A 20,953-nucleotide genomic window follows, 5' to 3' on the forward strand; every position below is an offset into this window, starting at 1 on the left:
TCATGAATGCAGAATAAAAAGAGATGTCTGAGAAGGGTCTTTGTTGAGCATTCATTCTGACTTGCTTGTTGGGTGGTTATGCAACAACGAGCATTCATCTTGCATTCGTCCTCATTTCCTTGTAAGGTATTTACACGTGGATTTGCCAGGTCAGGAGCATCCCAGACCCTGGGGTTTCAGGGCCCAGATCTGAGACCTAAGGGCCCCAGTGATGCCACAATGTCAGGCTTTAGAGAATCTGAACCCTCCCATGGTGGCAGCCAAGAAGCAGATAAACAAGAGGAGTTCTTACCAAGTAATTTATTCCATAATTCACAGAGACACAAAAAAATGCGGTCTCCCTAAGATAATGGCATTGCTCCGAGTAAAGTCAAACCCCCTCTGTCTGTTCTATTTTACACCACTCTTGCGTTGGCTAATCTGAGCTTTCTGCCTCTGAGTTTCTGTTCCACTATCCTCAGTGCTTGCCTGGTCCTAGGTTGGGGGGAGGTCAGGAATGCTCTCCAAAGACACTGAGTCTGTCAGCTGTCTCTCCCTTGGTGTTTCTTCTTCCTGCTGTTCCTCTCCCAATATTTCCCGGCTTCTCCCCTCTGCAGCCTCTGAACTATGACCTTCTGCAAACCACTGTTCTAAATCTATACTGTCCTCCTGTTCCTGGGAAGGTTCAGAAGAAAGGGGGCAGCCCCCACCATTCCTCCTCAGTCCAACCGCTGACATACAGAGGCAGGTCATAGTGATGTCATTAAGCATGACACATTAAGCATCAACTACAGACACTGAGAGCAAGTCATTCAAATAGAACACATGAAGTCTAACAAATGTGCAAATACATCACTAGTTGGAAATTAAAATAGAAACTTTAGTATTCCTACGTCCAGCTGAAATGAGGGGGTCATTTTTTTTCTCACCTCCTAATACAGCCTATGCTTCTTGGGGACTGCTCTTGTGAAAAGTCACTGCCAATGATGCAATTGCTGTTCCGTACTGTATGCATTTAATTTCCTTCTGACCCCCCCCCCCATATCTACATACACACCCCTACGCTTATGCCATTATGCAATTTTTTATTCTTTCGGATGCCACAAGATATTATTGCTTGTTCAGAAAACAACAACAAAGAAAAGACATTTAAGAGTTCATAAGAAAACATAACAACAACATACTACATTGCTTGCAGTGCAGGGCTACCTTTCTGACATATACAGTATATCAATCTGGAAGAAGCGGAAGCATAGTTATCTCAGATTTTTATTTATTTATTTACATATAAAAAATATATGTATAAACCTCTGTTCAGAAAAAGGGCAGTTTACAACGATCATACATAAAACCATGTGATAACAACCATATGAAAAAATAAAATCAGAGGTCAACTAAGTATTGCAGAAGGGTGTTTTCTATATTGCCAGCAAAAGCTTGGCAGCATACAAATGTTTTCAGAGGTGTTTAAAAATTAGAACAGAAATCAATATTTAATTTTAGCATAGTATGAAGAACAGTTGCACAGAAAGAAAAAAACAAAATTCAAATTTTTTTGTTATAAGATTAAGAGTTACCATAAAGTGTTAAAAAACATAAACATCTGTTTTCTAATTAATGTGAGTGTAGAAACAGGACTGTTTGTGCCAAAGGATGTGTTTAAAGCACTTGCTAGAGGGTCCATGACTGACTTTAAGCATAGCACTGCAGTTTACAGCAGAAGCATATTTCTATCAAGATGTATAAATATATTCTATTTAAAGTATACTAAAGACAGATCTATAAAATAATGAATTAAAGGTAGAAAGGGAATGTAGTTTGCCTACTCTCTATATATCACATTTTTACTTAACCACATATAAAATGATGGCTACATCCACTCAAAGTTTTGTCACAGCATTCTACTTTAGACAGAATGGTGGTAAGAGAACAGGAGATTGTTTGGACATTGTTTATAAGGAACTCTATATCAGCACTGCTGAATCTCAACTAATATTGGCAAAAATAGTGGGGGGGGTTTTAGCATTTCAGTGGTATCATCTTATTGGACCTGATTCTCGAAGTCTACAAAGACCTTCATTGTAACAGTGGCTGGACATACTCTGTCTTGAGTGGTCTGTTTCTCCCTTTTTTTCTTTCCCCCAGCCTATTACAGAGTTGTAGAGGTGATGCCAGAGGTGGATGAGAAGGAGGAACCCTTTCTAAATCGAGTCAAGGCTTCTTTGCTGATGATGCCTCTTGTGACCAGGATCTTGAGGAAGTTGTTCCGGAACTTCTGCCCTATGAAGGCATATATGATGGGGTTTATGCAGCTGTGAGCAAATCCCAAGATTTCAGTACCCGAAAGGGCTGCATCGATGCTGCGGTGGCGGCTGCAGCTTTCAGCAATAGCTGCCATCCTCATCAAAGTATCAGCAAGCAGAGAGATATTGTAGGGCAGCCAACAGACCAGGAAGACCAGCACCACAGCCAAGATGACTTTCATGGCCTTCTTTTTTTGACTGTTCTTGGTCTGGTAGAGTCTGTGTACCGTCACACCATAGCAGAAGAGCATGATGATCAAGGGAAGAATGAAGCCAAATATTTGTGGGAGGATTCTCAGTTTCACCCTCATGTCAGATGTTTGATTCCATCCAATATTTTCATAGCAAACCCATTTCATCTTCTCAGTTGGCACGAAAGCCTCATGGAAGATAATTACAGGAAGGGACAGGAGGAAGGAGAACAGCCAGATGCCAACGCAGACAAATCTGACCCAGCTCCTCTTCTGAGTGACTGCCCGAGTAGCGTGAACGATTGCCAGGTAGCGATCCATGCTGATACCGGCCAGCAGGAGGATGCCGCTGTAGAAGTTGACTTCCTTCAGGAGTGACAGGATTTTGCACATGGGAGTGCCAAAGATCCATTCATGCGCTCTATCTACAGCCCAGAAAGGCAAGGTGAGGGCAAAGAGGAGATCGGCAATGGCGAGGTTCAGAAGATACACATCAGTGACAGAACGGTTTCCTTTGCTATAGGCAATCACCAGAACCACCAGGGAGTTCCCCACCAGGCTCAGAAGGCATGTCAGGCCGTAGATGAATGCCACTAGGTATTTGAACAGAGGTGGCATAACATCGATTCCGCAGGGTGCTTTTGCTGCTACGCTGTTAGGGTTGAAAGTGCCGTAGTCACTGTAATTAGCGTCTAGATCTAGGTCCGAAAGATCAAAATCAGAAAGCACAAATGTATTTGCCATCCTTGAGGTCTTGCTGTGGACCTGCATAGAGTTTGAAGCCAAACAGACACATTAACAAGTTCATTATGATCAAGAGGTTATGTATCTGTTATACATGGATCAGATTTACCATTGTCATTTTCAAAATGCTTCAAAAAGTTACAGCACACCAGAAGTAAAACACACATGGCTCCATATTGGTATCTTAACCCCCACAATCACCTTGGAGTGGCCTAAATGTGCCCAGGCCATTGGTCTAAAATGTCCCATTTCCTTCACCATTGCCTTGGAAACCAAGCCTTCATCGGGCTATTGACATTCCTTCCTTTATCTCACTTCCCTTACTTCTCCTTTCTCCCAGGAAACTTAAAGGATAGCTGGTTTTACACTCTGGGGCTAACTCATGATGAACTTAGAATAACATCCTAGAGGGCCATTTGTGCCACTTTGAGGGCTAGACAGGGTTTCTTGTTTATGGCTTAGAGAGCATAAGGTTGTAGAATGCAGGCCCACAGGAACATCACACAGAAATCAAACCTTTCCTTTCATTCATGGAAGGAAAATGGGGTGAAGAGGAAATGGCACAGAGTTTTCTGGGAAAGGCATTTAAGGAAAGGCACAAAGGAAAACTGCTGATGGTGCAGCTTGGGAATAAGTAGTGTGGACTGGGAAAGGGTGTGGCCTGGGGAAAGTGTCAATGTCCAGAGAGACATTTGGCCCCAGTCTGAGGTGTCACCTCACTTAGGTATGAGAATATATACTTGGCTGCCTTTTCCAAAAAATTGCATTGATTTGATGCAACTAACCAGGCTTCCTTCCATACAAAAGTGGGACTTTATGGCAACATAGATATGGTAGGTAGAGTCTAGAGAGATCCCAGCTATGCAGTTTGAATGCCGGGCCATTCATAAGTGAGATGACATTGCTTCAACCCTTTCTAGGATTTTTTCTCACCGCGTTCCTTATCACAGAAATCAGATCTTTTTGAGAAGTTGGTTTATTGTGCAAGACGTCCCTATGAATCATAATGTGCAACTTGAATTTGCCAGTATGTAATTGAATCCTACCCAAAAATAACAACCATCTTTCTACTGTGAGGACCACCTCACTTACACACATTCCCTTTGCAATATGAACCTTCCCGTGGTAGGGAAATTGATATCTGTGTACACCAGGACAAGCCAACATAATGCTCTTCTTTGACTCTATTTCTCATCAGCCCCAGCCAGCACGGCCAATGGTCAGAGATGATGGGCGTTGTAATCCAGCATTATCTGCAGAGCACCACATTGGCTACATCTGGTATATACTGCATACCATCATATGTGAAAACAGATCAAGTGTTTATTTTTTGTGATAACTTTAAAATACCTGTCATAACCACCGCAAAACATACACACGTGCTGTTTTGCTCTCTTCCTGTGGAGAGGACATGTCTGTGTAGAAAAACTACATGTGCGAAGTTTCATCTTTATGACAATGTGGGGAAATCTGTGCCAATAACTTGGTTGCTTTTGCTGTCCTTGCAATAGGAAGTGTGAGCACACCTCTTTCTCAAGATGCACAGCATGTTTGCTTTAGCAGGTCTGCCATGCAAGTCTCATTTCTGAGGTCTGCATTAATACCCAGTGTAGCTGAAAACTATGGACTGCTTCATGCATAAATACTTTCCTGCACTGACCTCTGTTCTCTGATTTAATGCTGGGAAACAGCCAATGCTGAAGAGATTACTCCTTTCAATGGATAATCAAAATCCAGGCTGACTCATTTATGTGCAAAGAAAAGTCAGCCTATAGTGACATTCCCCAGTACAGAGGCGTAGCAAGGTAAGGTGGTACCCGGTGTGGAAAAAAATTGTCACCTCCCCCCCCCCCCATCAATTACTCAGGGTAAGCTTGGGAGTTGCAGGCAGGCGGCGCGCCGAATGTCACCCTGGGCACGCCTCCCGCCCACAACTCCCAAGCTTCCCCCTCAGCGATGACACCCAGGGCAGTTCACCCCCCCGCCCCCCCTTCCTACGCCTCTGCCCCAATATTCTTATTTTTTGTATGATTTATAAATTAAGTTGTGGTTTTGAGTTCAATATAAATTTGGACATCTTGGTAGGAAACAGAAATTGTTTGGCTCGGGAGCTTCCACTGAAATAGCTTCCTGTTGTGGTTTAGATGCTTCTTTGGACTGATAGTATAAACGCTCTTTTGCTCTGCTAGCTAGTCCAGTGGAATCCAGCACAGTTGCTACATAGCCAGGCCCCACATGAGAGTTCAGTGTGTATCACCGAGTTTGAATGTTGCAAAGAGTTAATCGTGTGGAACGTTGCAATGCCTATCTCTGTAATGTAAATCACTAGAAAATTCACAAGGACACTCATGCAGAAGTGCAGCTGCTGTCTTTTTGACTTACGAAAAGCAAGGTATTGAGAGTGCTGTATGAGCAACAGCTGTAGTAAATAATTGTTGCAATTGCTGCTGATAAATCTATCTCTATATCACCAGTTGTAGGATCCTTCTCTAAGCAGCCTTCCCCTCTCAGAAGTCATTCTGTATCAGTATCAGACCTGTGATCTCAACCTACCCCACATCAGAGACGTCTGATGTTCAGTATCAAGTGCATCACTTTGTATTCAAAATTATCCATCACTATATTAATTATTATTATTATTATTATTATTATTATTATTATTATTATTGCCTTCCCTTCACCGTAAAGTCCCAGGATGGGCTACAACAATTACAACACAACATTAAAATCCAGTATCACATAGTATTAGACATCTCTGTGTGTATTTGATTCTGATTATTATTTAAAATTAGAAATATTGTATGCTCAGTTGCAAGATAAACTATGATCAGTGCTGTGATATCACATGTAAAATTGGTTTTAGACTGGTATAATTTAATATTTAGTAATATTAAATAATATTTAGTAAGATTTGAGTCTGCCAACTGGCATCATAGTACAAGGCAGATACAATCATTATGATGAACAGTGAGGATCACACCATCAAAATTCTACAGCTGCTTAACTTTTATTTTCTAGCCTGTTAGACATTTATGTAGAACTTTAGCACTCTGGAATACCAAGTCTTGCCTATCAGTGCCTTGTTCCCAGTATATTAATATATTGTCCTTATCATCATTCTTATCCTCAACCTCAATCCTATGCAGAGTTAGGCAGAGTCATCCACTTACCTGCCTGCTTTAGAGAATTGTCTTGAGAGCACAAAAAATGTGATGCTGAAAGTTCGTGTTTTCTAGGAGGAACTGGCCTTTGCAAAACTTCCCTCCAGAAAGCACACCAAGTCCTCCTTTCTATTACTTAAGAACTGGGTGAGGAATAGGCTGTGGAGGACTATAAGAGGAAACAGCTCCAGCTGTGAGAAGTATACTAGTAGGTGGCTCGTTCAGTTCCTTCACTTTGATTACCCCAACACGATGCTGAACTTGATTACTAGTTCACAGTTCCTTCCTTCCAGATCAAAGATCAAGCTGTTCAGTCTGATATGAACAGGAGTAGATGAGTTTCTATGAGTAGAAACTCATCTACTCCTGTAGACAGAGTTTAGAAAATCAGTCTGCATGCACTGAAAAATTCTAATGCAATCCTTGAAAATACTGTGATGGACTTCCATAACCATAAAAAGCATGTCCTGTTTCAGATCTGCAGGAGAGGGGAAAGCGTATTTTTAAGGACATTGTTGTTGTTTATGATAGAGTTCAGGGGCTGCAACTGGAGGACATGATAACTGAAGGGTGTAGGGTAAATTGAACCCCCCTCTCTTTGAAAATGATGACGTATGATTCAAATGACACCCCCCCCCCATTTTTATCACTGAATGCTTATACAGTAGAAGGAGATTTGTGAGACTCAATGGTTTGCCAATTTTGAACTGGAGTTGTTCTAAGTATATACAGTGGTACCTCAGGTTACATATGCTTCAGGTTACATACGCTTCAGGTTACAGACTCCGCTAACCCAGAAATAGTGCTTCAGGTTAAGAACTTTGCTTCAGGATGAGAACAGAAATCGTGCAGTGGCAGCGCAGCGGCAGCAGGAGGCCCCATTAGCTAAAGTGGTGCTTCAGGTTAAGAACAGTTTCAGGTTAAGTACGGACCTCCGGAACGAATTAAGTACTTAACCCAAGGTACCACTGTAGTTATTTCTGTATTCTGTGCCAGAAGACAAAAGTAATTATTTCTGTGAGATGACATGTGAATGACAAGCCTGAGTGAAGGCACTCACAAGATTACCTGTTTGTTGCTCCCTTTTCTTCTTGATTTGTTTCTTGATTTGTTTGTGGGGAATTTAGATGATGTGTTTGCAGGGAAGTTAGATGATGTGTCAACGCAAGTGGTTTCCCACATGTTCTAGGGCATCTCCCCATCACTTTCCATAATTGCAAAAATTTGATATTTGGGGCAGAAGGTTTTTTGCTCAAGACCTCCCAATCAAGTATATTAGTCCATCCTGAATTTTGAAGTATGTGACTGAATCTCATCTCCAAATAGTGACAGTCTGAAAGTTCTTTTAGTTTCCTTTGCTGGACCAACACAGCATCCATCAGTACACGTAATTTCTGCCCAGAAATCGTTCTCCGCATAAAGGGCTATGAAACAACATCAGAGCTGCAATCACTGACAGGAAGATGGAAAGCAATTTAAAGATTTCACCAAATAATATTTTGCCATCCTAGCTGCCTGACTGGCATGCAGGAAATAATATGTGTCCCTTGATGCTCTCCTTACAACTCCCCAGCAGAGGGAACTATTGCTTGACTATGAAGCAGAAAGTTTGGATGTTTTAGGGAAGCTACTTCAAATGTGAATGATTTCTGGCAAATTTTTGCTGGTGCAGGGATGTTGGAATTAGGTGATGCTCATCAAACAAAAACAATGGGACTTTTATTATTATTATTATTATTAAATTTTCTGTTTTACAATTTCAAATAAACATTTTACAAACTTTAAAATATCCAATGACTTCCTGTCTTCTCTTTCCATGGTTCATTTTGCATATCTTATACCCCTGCATATTTTACAATAACCATTCCAATTGGTTTTCCACTATTATATCCATCAAGAATTATTTACTCTGTTGAATTTATCTTAATGCTGCCAGTGTTTTCAGCTGTACACAGTTATTTTCCATATACTCAATATATTCCATATTTTCCATATATTCGATATTTTCCATATTTTCCATATACTCAGCAAACGTTTTCCAATCTTCTTTAAACGTATATTCTACTTGCTGTCTTATTCCATATGTTAAATCTGCAAGTTGTGCATATTCTGTCAACTTAAGTTGCCAATCCTCTTTAGTTGGGACCTCACTTTCCATTTTGGAGCTAACAAAACATGGGCCGCAGTTGTTGTGTACATAAATAACCTCCTCTGACACCTGGGTATTTCAGTCTCTATATATTTTAGAATATATATATTCTATATATATTTAAATTTTACATAAATAGAAAGGTCATGGATTGAGCTTTGGGAGGGGTATTTGATACCCATTTGGCCACACTGTTTACCATTTTTTAAATTAAAAAAAACTAATACTCTGTGTGTGCATATATTTGTGGGTATGACCACTGGTAAACAAAAGCTGATGCCGTAATAAATATGTTAGCCTTTGGTGCCACAAGACTCTTGTGTTGTTTTTGCTACAAAGATTATACTTGATCTTTTCACACCTCACTGTCAGGCTGGCTAGCCAGTTTGTATGATTTCTGTTGCAATTGTGGCTCCTGGCCAAATATGCACATATCCTCTGCGAATTCTGTTCCACAGTCACGCCCTTTACAACAGCCTTTTCCAACCTAGTGCCCTCCAGATGTTTTGGACTACAACTCCCATCAGCCAACTGGCAGGGGCTGATGGGAGTTGTAGTCAAAAACATCTGGAAAGCACCTGCTTGGGAAAGACTGCTTCAGAAACATGGCTTCTGCCTGATCATGACTTCTGCTCCAGCTCTGCACTGTGTCCTATGAGTGGTGTTGCCCTAAATGCTAAGACGTCAGGTGTAGAGCCTAGCTTCTCCATCGCCTTTCTGCCTGGTGACCCTTGAAGACTGTACTGCCATCATGCCCCGAGTTGAATTCCCAGCCAGGAAAGGCCCTGCTCCTTCATTTGGGGCCTGCCCACCTTGGCCATGCTTGACTTGCAAATAATGTTCTCAGGAGCTGTTCCCAAAAGCCTATTTCTGCTTTCATAAAGCTTGATTTGTTTTTCTGTGAATGTTTTCACACAGAGAGAACAAATATTGTCCTTCTGGCCCCTCCTGTTAGCTTTGGGGGTGTCTCTCGCCTTTTAGATACATTGGTAACTGAAGTCCTGCTGACAGGTAGAACCACATAATTGTTTTAATAGGGATCATAAAGACTCTTGGCTCAAATAACAATGTCTCATAAAATGCAAATCACTGAGATGGGAAAGGCTGATCTTATCCACCACTAAATAGCACACTACTCTCACCCCCTGGACAAGGGAAGATACGCAGATGGAGTTCAGCAGGCCAAAAAGGAAGCTTCCTACATACTACGGATGCTGTATTTCCTGACCTATAACAGAAGCTTCTCCCCATAAAAAGTTGGGTGACTTGAAATGTAGTTGGCTTCAAATGTTTCAAGTTAGGTCATTCATGAACCACATTTTCAGTAATGAACAATCCTTATGAAGGAACAGGTTTGTTTGTGCAATGGGATGCATTTAAAGCAGTTGCTAAGGGGTCAGTTACTGACTTGATCATAGCTCTGCAGTCAAGATTACAGCAAAATCATATTTCTATGATGACCACATTCAATTTAAAATATACAAAAGGCAGTTCTACAAAATAAGGAATTAAAGGTAGAAAGGAGATTAAGTTTCCTTGCTCTGTGTATTTTATTTTTAATTAAGCTCATATAGAAATGATAGCTACATCCAGTCAAAATTTTATCACAGGATTCTATTTTGGACAGAATGGCTTTAGCAGAACAAGAGATGGTTTGGATTGTTTATAAGAAACTATATATAATATATATAATATAGACGCATATTATATAAACTATATATAATATGGATGCGGGTGGCGCTGTGGGTAAAACCTCAGCGCCTAGGACTTGCCGATCGCATGGTCGGCGGTTCGAATCCCCACGGCGGGGTGCGCTCCCGTCGTTCGGTCCCAGCACCTGCCAACCTAGCAGTTCGAAAGCACCCCCGGGTGCAAGTAGATAAATAGGGACCGCTTACCAGCGGGAAGATAAACGGTGTTCCATGTGCTGCGCTGGCTCGCCAGATGCAGCTTGTCACACTGGCCACGTGACCCGGAAGTGTCTGCAGACAGCGCTGGCTCCCGGCCTATAGAGTGAGATGAGCGCACAACCCTAGAGTCTGGCAAGACTGGCCCGTACGGGCAGGGGTACCTTTACCTTTTTATATATAATATGCATGGCACAGAAGAGCATGATGATCAAAGGAAGAATGAAGCCCAACATTTGTGGCAGGATTCTGTTTCACCCTCATTTCGGATGTTTGATTCCATCCCATTTTTTCTCCCCCCCCCCCCAGCCTATTACAGAGAGGTAGATGAGAAGGACGAATCCTTTCTAAACCGAGTCAAGGCTCCTTTGCTGATGATGCCTCTTGTGACCAGGATCTTGAGGAAGTTGTTCCGGAACTTCTGCCCTATGAAGGCATATATGATGGGGTTTATGCAGCTGTGAGCAAATCCCAAGATTTCAGTACCCAAAAGGGCTGCATCAATGCTGTTGCGAAGGTCACAGGTTTCACCAATAGCTCCAGACATCATTAACGTATCAAGAAGCAGAGAGATATTGTAGGGCAGCCAACAGACCAGGAAGACCAGCACCACAGCCAAGATGACTTTCATGGCCTTCTTTTTTTGATTGTTCTTGGTCTGGTAGAGTCTGTGTACCGTCACACCATAGCAGAAGAGCATGGTGATCAAGGGAAGAATGAAGCCAAACATTTGTGGCAGGATTCTCAGTTTCACCCTCATGTCAGATGTTTGATTCCATCTAATATATTCGTGACAAACCCATTTCATCTCCTCAGTTGGCAAGAAAGCCTCATGGAAGATAATTACAGGAAGGGAGAGGAGGAAGGAGAACAGCCAGATGCCAACGCAGACAAATTTGACCCAGCTCCTCTTCTGAGTGACTGCCCAGGTAGCATAAACGAATGCCAGGTAGTGATCCATGCTGATACCGGCCAGCAGGAGGATGCCACTGTAGAAGTTGACTTCCTTCAGGAGTGACAGGATTTTGCACATGGGAGTGCCAAAGATCCATTCATGCGCTCTATCCACAGCCCAGAAAGGCAAGGTGAGGGCAAAGAGGAGATCGGCAATGGCGAGGTTCAGAAGATACACATCTGTGGCAGAACGGTTTCCTTTGTTGTAGGCAATCACCAGAACCACCAGGGAGTTCCCCACCAGGCTCAAAAGGCATGTGAGACCGTAGATGAATGCCACTAGGTACTTGAAAACATCTGGTGTAACATTAATTCTGCAAGGTGGTGCTGCTGCTATACTGTTAGGGTCAAAGGTGCCGTAGTAGTCACTGTAATTAGCATCTAGATAATAGTCCAGAAAATCCAGATCAGAAAGCACAACTGTATTTGCCATTATTGAGGACTTGCTCTGGGCCTGTGTAGAGTATGAAACCAAAACAGACACATGAACAAGTTCATTAAGATCAGTGGGATACATATCTGTTAGGTTGGGCCCATATATAAGTTTAACCATTCTCAAAACGCTTGAGCATTTTAATAAAGAAGTTAAAACTGCTGCATCTTAAATCCTGCATATCAGTCAATGTTACACAAGAACCAAACAGTAGAGCTAAAAGGAACCTGGCACTCATCTAACATTTCCATTTCGTGCTAACATTCAAAACCAGTTGCTAAACAGAGTAGCCTTTGGAATCCAGATTATACTGCGTGCAGAAAACTCTGCCACAAGTGACAAGAGTTTGCTTTGGGGCAGAAGTGGATTTGTCTTCAGACTGATTCAAGGAGAGCCAACACAGACACATCAACGAGGCTACGTATCTGTAATACATGGATAGAATCTAAGTTTAACAATTCTCAAAATGCTCGAGCATTTTTTAAAAGTTGAAACCTCAGCATCTTAAATCCTGATGTTGGGAGCATAACAAGTAATGTTATGCGATAACCAAACAATGTATCTGAAAAGAACCTGACACTCATAACAATTCCATTCCCTGTTACCATGCAAAACCTGTTGCTAAACAAAGTAGCCCTTTGAATCCATATTATACTGTGCAATGTGCAGGGAATCCTGCCAAAGGTAACCAAAAGAGTTATCAATTTTGGGGGCAAAGTTGTGGTGGAATAGTTTCCGGACTGATTCAGTGAGAGGTTACTGAAGAAAACATCTACTTAGGAATCTGGTGCCATTGGCTCAGCAGGCACATTTATTCAGAATACCACAGAGAAAAGAAGATGGATATAGCTCGGAAGAAAGCAATAGTTAATGACATTGGAGAGGATTTTTTTCCCCCCGAACTGGGAGGATAGTGGCACACAATTTGGATAATTTATACTGGCTTTGAAAGTATTTGAACAAGCATGTCAGAAACAGTTTGGCTATTGATGGCAATCCCATGTGCACTTTCCTGGGAGTAAGACCCATGTAACAAAGTGGGTGCTATTTCCAAGTAAACATGTATAGTATTGCAGTGTGGACTTGTCCTATGAAAAAAACACCCTGAAAATCTAAAGGCGATTCACTGATTCCTTCCTTCTACTGCTCTTATGCTGTTGACCTCATGGTATGAGGAAAAGCAACCCATCAAGATCATATATTCATTAACTCAGATCAGAGTCCTATGTCAATGTTGAACGAAAATTAAACAGTCTCTGTTGTGATGTTTTGAAACTTTAGATTAAATTAAATTTATTTCTTTTTTTTATTTGCACTGCTCTAACACTGTATAATCTTAATTGGTTTGCCAAGCCTATCATCATTATCTTAACAAACTTTCAAGGAACTCTGGTTTGATCTAGTTCCGCTCCTTCCGGGTTATTACTGAATTTAATTTCTAGGCCAAAAGCTTACCAGTAACACTGTTTGGGGAACCTGCAATTTATAAACAAGTGTTGCATTTGAAGAGAATTTAGTAAGAAGAAAAATAAACTGCCACATTGACAGTAAGGTTATGAACGTGCGCACACCAAACATTTTAAGCACATCCCCCACCTGAAAGGCTGGTTTTGACCACTTCAGCAGACAGACTCCAATCCTACAAATTTAAAACCATGGGCACCTGACTCCCAATCCTATAATATCACCCTCTTCATAGGCAAAGACATATTTATCAGTGATTACCACCCTCATTATTAACACATTCTAGGATAAGTGTCTACAGGACAGCAGCCACTATCCCTCCATTTCAACAAACTTCAAGAATTGCTCTTCCCACCTGAATAATATTTTTTTAGCTCTTCTCCGTCCAGGCACCTGCCATTCAAGTTTCAGCCAAAGCCACCAGTCCCACAAGCAATTGTTTTTTTAAAAAAATAAAAATAAAAGCCTTTCACTCTCTCTAAGTATCCACCCTCACATTTCAACAGAACCCTCACAAAATTACCCCATCTCCCGTTATCATTATTAACACACATGTATTTTGATATTAGCAGGTGGTACTCAGTGTTAGTCCCACTCAAATGATTAACTTAGGTTCATTAAGTTCAATGGTTTACTCTGAGTAGGACGTGGCTGAATTCAATGCAGCATGCATAGCAGAAGTGGGGAAATCTTGTTTAGACCAAGAGCCATCATCCATTCTGGACAAGTTTCCAAGGTTCAAGTGGGCATGGATTTTAGTTTCATTACAGCATTTTTAAATATACAGCTTGAAACTAAAATGCAAAACCCACCCACCCCAAAAAAAACCTGTGAGAGGGCATTTTCTCTCTGCAGCTTCATATTTAAATCAAAGAACAAGCACACAGAGAGCATTTTTAAATTTACAACCCCAAAATCAAATCAAACGAGAACTATACAGCTTGCAATTTCAGCACGTGCCTCCAGAATTGGGAAAAGTATTATTTTCTGCTTCCTGCACCCTGGTTTTACAACAAAAGCAAGCAAGAAAAGGGGTTTTGCCTTCTTACCTCGGTCACAGAAACTTGTGTGAAGAGCTCTTCCCCTTTCCTCTGTCCTGCACTCAAGAAACAAAAGTAAAACAGATCCTCTTTCACCCTCACACAGAAGGCAGGCTAAACAGAGAAAATGGACAGAAGGTTCTCACTCATCGGGTATTGTAGGTGACAGGAGGGGGAAATAGACCATGGCCCCAGCTATTATGGCTAATAATCAGGGATGATGGGAGATGTAGTATACAACATCTGAAGGGCATCCTGTTGGCTACACTTGTGCGAGGGACAAAGACTGTGGATGCTGGGAAGTGGTCCACCAAATGCCTCTGGAAAGACCACAATCAAGCAGGGATGAAGGCAACAGTACATCTCCCATGTTTCCTCCATGTGTCCTTTACAGGAGCACCTTGCTGACTATTGTTGGAAAGCAGTGTTCTGGGTGAATTTTTGGTCCGATACAGCAGGGCTCTTCTTAAGGAAGTCCTATTGATTTAAATAGGACTTACTCCCAAGGAAATAAGTATGTGTGCATAGAACTGCAGCACCAGCTCCCCCTCTGCCATAGTCTGAATATTTTCACATTTGTTCTAGTGTACAATAAAAATGTAAAATGCACCCAGAATATTGGAAAAGACATTCCAATGGATGTTTAGGGAAAGCTTTGGTCAATTGCACATAAGATTTCTCTAAATATGGGTATAAGAGAGGATTGTTACCAAATCATACCTAGATGGTATATTAGGTAAAGGTAAAGGGACCCCTGACCATTGGGTCCAGTCGCGGACAACTCTGGGGTTGCGGTGCTCATCTCGCTTTATTGGCCAAGGGAGCCGGCGTACAGCTTCCAGGTCATGTGGCCAGCATGACTAAGCCGCTTCTGGTGAACTAGAGCAATGCACGGAAACGCCGTTTACCTTCCCACCAGAGCGGTACCTATTTATCTACTTGCACTTTGGCGTGCTTTCAAACTGCTAGGTTGGCAGGAGCAGGGACTGAGCAACAGGAGCTCACCCCATCATGGGGATTCGAACCACTGACCTGATCGGCAAGCCCTAGGCTCCGTGGTTTAACCCACAGCGCCACCCACATCCCTTAGATGGTATATTACCCCTGCAAAAATACATGAAATAAACAGAATCTACCAAGCCACATGCCAGAAATGAGGGTCAGTGTGGTGTAATGGTTAGAATGGTATGACGCGGACCTCAGAGAGCAAGGTTCAAATCCCTACTCAGCCATAAAGCTTGCTTATTTGGAAGGTTCTGTGAAGAAAGATCATGTGGAACTGGCTTCCTACTGACTGGCAGCAACAATAATGTTATATGCTGTTATATGCACAGAGTGGTATGATAGAATTTGGGGTTGTGTTTTGATGCCAAAGTTAGCATCGTTTGTTAGATCTAGAGAACAAAATCCAAGACAGAATTATTTTTTGTCAATGTGGAATACCTTTATTCAACATTGTAGGAGATATGGATTACAAGAAACTTTTTGAGAAGACCCTTGAGAAGTGCTATGAAATGGGTTTTCGGCCAAGCCTTGCCCTTGACTTGTATCGTGCACTAAAGTGGAAAGATCACAGCATGTTTGGTTTTTTTTCACTATAAGCAGGGTGGAGCCATCTCTTTGTTTAAGGATTACACCAGTGAAAAGAACCACAAAGGCGGAAGCTGCTACTGGGAAAGATGATGGTTTTTGCCCTCATATGTTCTGCAAATTTTCCAGCTAGGAGTCTTTCATGGTGACTACCCATCTATCTGAATTTTCCCATGGAGACCAATCCCACCCACTCCCAGATTACCAAATCAGTCAGCAAATTGCTAAAACTATAGTTAAAAAAACTACATGCTCTGGAAGCCGAATGTTTACATGATAGAGGAGGAAACTCTTAACCACAAGGGTTTGATACAATGAAGCTGTTGATGGCTTTTGGCTCCAGCTTCTGTGGAATGTGTTCCAATATAATAATGACCAGGAAGCAAAGATCCGGTAACATATGCTAAATTCATTAAGGCTTTTGAATCTGAAAGGTTCTTTTTTAAAGAATACTTCCACACCCATTCTCATCACACATTTGGCCAAAGAGGTGGGCTGATCTAGATGGTTTTGAAAGTTAATGGCACAATTATATGCATATTGACTGGGAAGTCAGTCCTAGTGTATTCCATGGGGGATACTCCCTGGTGTGTTTAGGAACATAGCCTACCATCGAAATTGAGTGCTTGTTGAACTGTCAGATGAAATGGGCAAGAAACAGCAAGAAAACACTGCTTTCCCACTATTTGTTAAGGAAGCAAAGCTGACAAACAATTTTGCTTTAGAAGGGAAGACTTGCAGGTGGGGGTAGAGATTTGTGAATCTGTCAGTTTCAGTTTCTTTCCATTTCCTCATTTTTCCAATCTTCAGTTTGCCAAATTTCTACATCAGTTTGTAATGTTTCTGTTTTTTTTAAAAGACCTCATGAAAATTCATCAGCATCTTAGTGTGCATCTTGATGTACTGCTAATAGACACATTTTTGCAGAACTTTCTATAATCTAATGCATTTTTGTATGCTATCTTCACTAATATTTGCATTTTTATGCATACTTTCCCATAATATATGCATTTTTGTACATGTTAGTTAGTTAGTTTACTTGGCTAGATAACTGCATAGCAAAATATGGATAATTTTGAAATTCAAAGGGTGGCCATGTTTCAGTTATCGCCCATCTAAGGGATTTTCAAGCTTTTTCCACCACTATTTTCAGTTGTTTGTGTGAGGAGCAAAGGAAGCATCATGTGCACACTGAGGTTATGGTACTGCTGTCATTACCTTTGCTTCCTCAGTCCTTCTCTGCCACAAAGAGGCAGAAATTAAGTGTGAAAGCCTCACCCTTTGGTGAGGGTTATTTGGCTGGGCTATAACTAAGACACCACCCCTTCTTCCACTTAGGCGGGTGAAGGAAACAGACTTTGAGGCTGGTTTGCCGCTCAGGTACAAGTTGGGAACTTTGTTGAAGAAAATAATAAATAAAATGACTGGACTGTTTCACACACTGCAGTTTAAAAAATGTACATAGTATGTGTTGGGAACTGTCATGTTTGTTTTACATACAAATCTCCACTCACTCCTCTATTCTGCTCCACCCAATCCTCCTCATTGTAAGTATTTGTAGTTCTAAATAGCAAGTTGCCATTAGATTAATTGGTGTGACCATAGAATAGCACACAGTAGAGAGAAAAGAACAACCACAAGTCCTTGCAAGATTACACACAGTCCTTGCATTAGATCTCTTAAAGAAAACATTCCTTTTAAAGCATGATTGGCAAACTTTTTCTGGCCCATCAGCCGCTGGAACCCTGTGATTGGCATGAATGTAACTTTACACATAGGTGTGTGTGTGTGCGCGCACATGCAACACACACACACACACACTCTGGAGGAAAGTTAGTTCTCTCAAATGGTTTTTTATTATTATTCACAGAAGTATCTGGACAGAGGATATGGTAACATTTCCACCCCTCCCCATTCCAGTAGCTGTGCTGGTGGTTGAAACACCACCTTTTCTTCTTCACAAGCAGAGAGGTTTTATCTCCCCATCTCAGTGCCGAGCATCCAAGCAGTGATTGGCTGATAAAGCACACTCTGCCCACTGTTTAGAGAACACTCTCAAAAAAGCAAATAGAGCACCTTACCTCCCCATCTCAGCCCTGAATACCACAGCACTGAGATCAGGTAATAACACCCAGGGGGGTGACAGGCTACTTCCTGTAGCTTTACAGGCTGGATGCAACCTGAAGCTTAGCCACCCTTGCCTTTCAATGTCACTCAGTGTGGCTCTATTAGGTCTGTAGTCCTATACATAGATGAAAAATGCTCAATAAAGCAGGCCTCTGGGCAGAGGTTATTTAGAAACAGCTATGGATGTGGAGGGGATGTTTGGCTTTGCCAGAGCTTGTTGACACAACGAGTAAAATTTAAAATCCAAACTACTCCACCCCACCCAATTCTCATTGTAAATAACTGTGGGTTTTCACTGTCAATTGCCAAGAAGAGTTATTTATTGCAAGTCGTGTAATAAAAAGAAAAGGTAGAACAGTGTTCTTATTGTGGACAGCCATTACTACGTGAGGGAAAAGGGGCTCCACCTGTTTGCTTACTAGGGAGTGTGTGTTTGCTGGAGGGACGGGGGCCAGATTTACTCTTCCTTGTGAACTCTGATTTCTGAAGGGTGGAGAAATACACCTTTGACATATTCCCCCAAAATGCAGAGTAAAACAAGTCAGTACTTTATTATTCTTTTCATTTTTGAATTATTTTAATTTTACTGCAAATTCATGAGGAATGGGGAGAAAAGGGGGGCGGACTAGCTAAAAAAAACAAAGGGAGGAAAAACCTGTCAGCTCACATTAACAATACAATAACCATCACTACATCCATTTTAATTTACAGATTTAAAACACGATTAGACAAATTCGCAGAGGATAAAGCTACCAGTGGCTACCAGCCATGATGGCTATGCTCTGCCTCCACATAGTTGGAGTAACTAATGCTTCTGAATGGGAACTGCAGGAGTGAAGAGAGCTCTTGTGCTCAGGTTCTGCTTACAGGTTTCCCACAGAAAGATCCAGCAGCAGACTCTTCTTATGTTCTTACACATAAAGCTCCGTAAATGCCATCCAAATGTTCAATGGTATCTAAGTAAGGGTAGCATTTATTAAAAGTGTGCTTAAATGCAGCTAGGAGGTTAAAGACTTCAGCCCCTTGTATAATAGATGAGTTTGAAGTGCAATAGTTTTACTTTAACAACCCTCCCAACATCCTGCACAAGAGCTGTATTACATTTTAAAGTTGGTAGTGAGTAGCAAGACTCACATGCAGGTCTGGAGATTCCCAACCCAGCACTCATTGGCACTATAGTGCCCACAAATATCTTCCTGGATGATTCCTGAGGTCATCTCAGTGCCCACAAACACAAGTTTGGTGACCCTCATGCATAGGATTCATTATTTTATTTTTTAGATCATTTCTGTACTATTTTACTTACCCCAAAACCTATTAAGGCATTTTCAGTCTATCTTAAAATATAAAGTAAAACACTACAATGTATTCTGAATTAAAATGTATAAGGAGAATCAAACCCCAAACACAACAAAGATTTAAGGCAGTTAACAGAAAAACTAATTATTCCTACACCCAAAATTTGCAAATAAAAATCAAATGCAAAAAGACAGTAAACTTTTTTAAAATTAGGGTTCAATTTTTCCCCCTCTAGCTATGCTCCTGTGCCTTCAAGAACTACATGACAGGCAGAGATTCAGTATGGAGAAAACACTGAATTTCTGTCTGCTAGGCAGCTGTCAAAGGTGCAGGACTGGGAAAATCAGGTGGCAATTTAATTCTGTTTGGCACCACTGCTTTCCAGCAATGCCTCCCCTCTGTGGAAATAGCAGAGCTGAGCAGTACAGTTGTTGGCAGCACACGAGCGAATGTTACTGGGCTTATCTACACAGTTATCATGTTGCACAATGTGGAAAATGGAAGTATATGGGGAGCAGTGCCAGATTTATGTATAGGCTAAGTAGGCTGAAGCCTAGGGCCTCTAAATCTAGGGGGCCTCGCCAGCCCTCCCACTCCTCAGCGGGCACTCTCCCCTCTCTCAAAATTGCAAACCCAAGACTTCATGCGAGGGCAGGCAACTCAGGCTCAGCAACTATTAGACTCAGGGCTAGCCAGTGGGGTCCAATTTAAAGCGGTGGGATGCAACTTGTTTTTTTTTTTGTTTGTTTGTTTGTTTTTTGTAGGGCCCCAGTTCACAACTCTGCTAAATCTTATAGATATAAATAAAATCCATCTAGATTGCCCTGGTGCAGGGGCCCCCTTAAGAGCAGCCCGTGGGGCCCAATTTGGCCCAATTGCCTTAAGGTCAGCCCTGTTGAGACTGTGCAGGGGTCTTTTCTTTTGCAATAAACCTCATTGCAATTTGGATCCTTTAAAAATATCTTCAATACGTGTTTATCTTGTCTTAATTGCTGTGGTTTATCACGGATGCATCTGTAGCACTGGGATCTTTTGGGAGGCAGAACGCGATATAAATTTAACAAATAAAAAAAATCACATGGCTATCTCAGGAAGAACCCCGTGAGGCAGGTTAGGCAATGCCTGGCCTAAGCTCATCCAGGGCGCTCCAGGGCTGAATGGGGATTTGAATGGTGTCTGCCAAGAGTATTGACACTTTAACCAAGACACCCCTCTGGATGCCTGAGCTACCCAGCAGGCGCGTGGCTGGACGCAGCAGAACTGTCAGCAGGAGGAGGCGGCACACGCTTCCCGAGGTCACGCACGCGGCCGGCAAGAAAGGACCATCTGGCGGCACGCGCGAAACTACAGCGGGGCGAGGGGGGCCTCCGGGACGGCAGCCGTCAATCATCATCAGCAGGCCCGACACCAAGCAGCACGCGCGCAGCCCACAGGAGACATGAATAGCGCGAAGGGGAGGACCATACTAAGCAGCCACTACGTAGCTTCCAGAGCGAGGCTCCGACGGTGGTCACTTGAAAAGGCGCATGCGCACTTTCCTTCCTCCTGTTCGTCTTCCTCGCCCCCCCCCCACCCGTTCACAGCCCGGCCCTTCCCACGCCCGGAAGTGACG

The 20,953-nt window shown here is 42.1% G+C and overlaps 2 protein-coding genes across 5 annotated transcripts; both read right to left on the bottom strand.

Moving 5' to 3' along the window:
* Window positions 1–1,222: 1,222 nt before the first annotated feature.
* On the bottom strand, window positions 1,223–20,759 carry LOC310673085 (C-X-C chemokine receptor type 1-like). 4 transcript variants are annotated; one of them, XM_083431038.1, is made up of 3 exons: window positions 20,572–20,759; window positions 14,335–14,439; window positions 1,223–3,238 (listed from the first exon to the last, which is right to left on the bottom strand). In XM_083431038.1, exon 3 carries the CDS (start codon window positions 3,215–3,217, stop codon window positions 2,129–2,131), a length of 1,089 nt encoding a protein of 362 aa, XP_083287164.1. In that variant the 5' UTR covers window positions 3,218–3,238; window positions 14,335–14,439; window positions 20,572–20,759; the 3' UTR covers window positions 1,223–2,128. The 4 variants fall into 4 exon arrangements, with proteins under 4 accessions (XP_083287164.1, XP_083287166.1, XP_083287165.1 ...); XM_083431040.1 differs by lacking the exon at window positions 20,572–20,759 and adding an exon at window positions 19,177–19,238 and having other exon boundaries at window positions 14,335–14,381; XM_083431039.1 differs by lacking the exon at window positions 20,572–20,759 and adding an exon at window positions 19,177–19,232 and having other exon boundaries at window positions 14,335–14,386.
* Window positions 8,121–11,836, bottom strand: LOC310673123 (C-X-C chemokine receptor type 1-like). Its single transcript, XM_083431045.1, has 2 exons — window positions 10,605–11,836; window positions 8,121–10,200 (listed from the first exon to the last, which is right to left on the bottom strand). The coding sequence occupies exon 1, from the start codon at window positions 11,819–11,821 to the stop codon at window positions 10,748–10,750; it is 1,074 nt and encodes a 357-aa protein (XP_083287171.1). The 5' UTR covers window positions 11,822–11,836; the 3' UTR covers window positions 8,121–10,200; window positions 10,605–10,747.
* Window positions 20,760–20,953: the final 194 nt, after the last annotated feature.

This window comes from Podarcis tiliguerta (assembly GCF_965153285.1).
Source record: "Podarcis tiliguerta genome assembly, chromosome: 1".
Classification (NCBI taxonomy): domain Eukaryota; kingdom Metazoa; phylum Chordata; class Lepidosauria; order Squamata; family Lacertidae; genus Podarcis; species Podarcis tiliguerta.

What these genes read in the sequence shown, in the direction of transcription:
- LOC310673123 (XM_083431045.1), bottom strand. Translation starts at nt 11,821, where the DNA reads ATGGCAAATACAGTTGTGCTTTCTGATCTGGATTTTCTGGACTATTAT.
- LOC310673085 (XM_083431038.1), bottom strand. Translation starts at nt 3,217, where the DNA reads ATGGCAAATACATTTGTGCTTTCTGATTTTGATCTTTCGGACCTAGAT.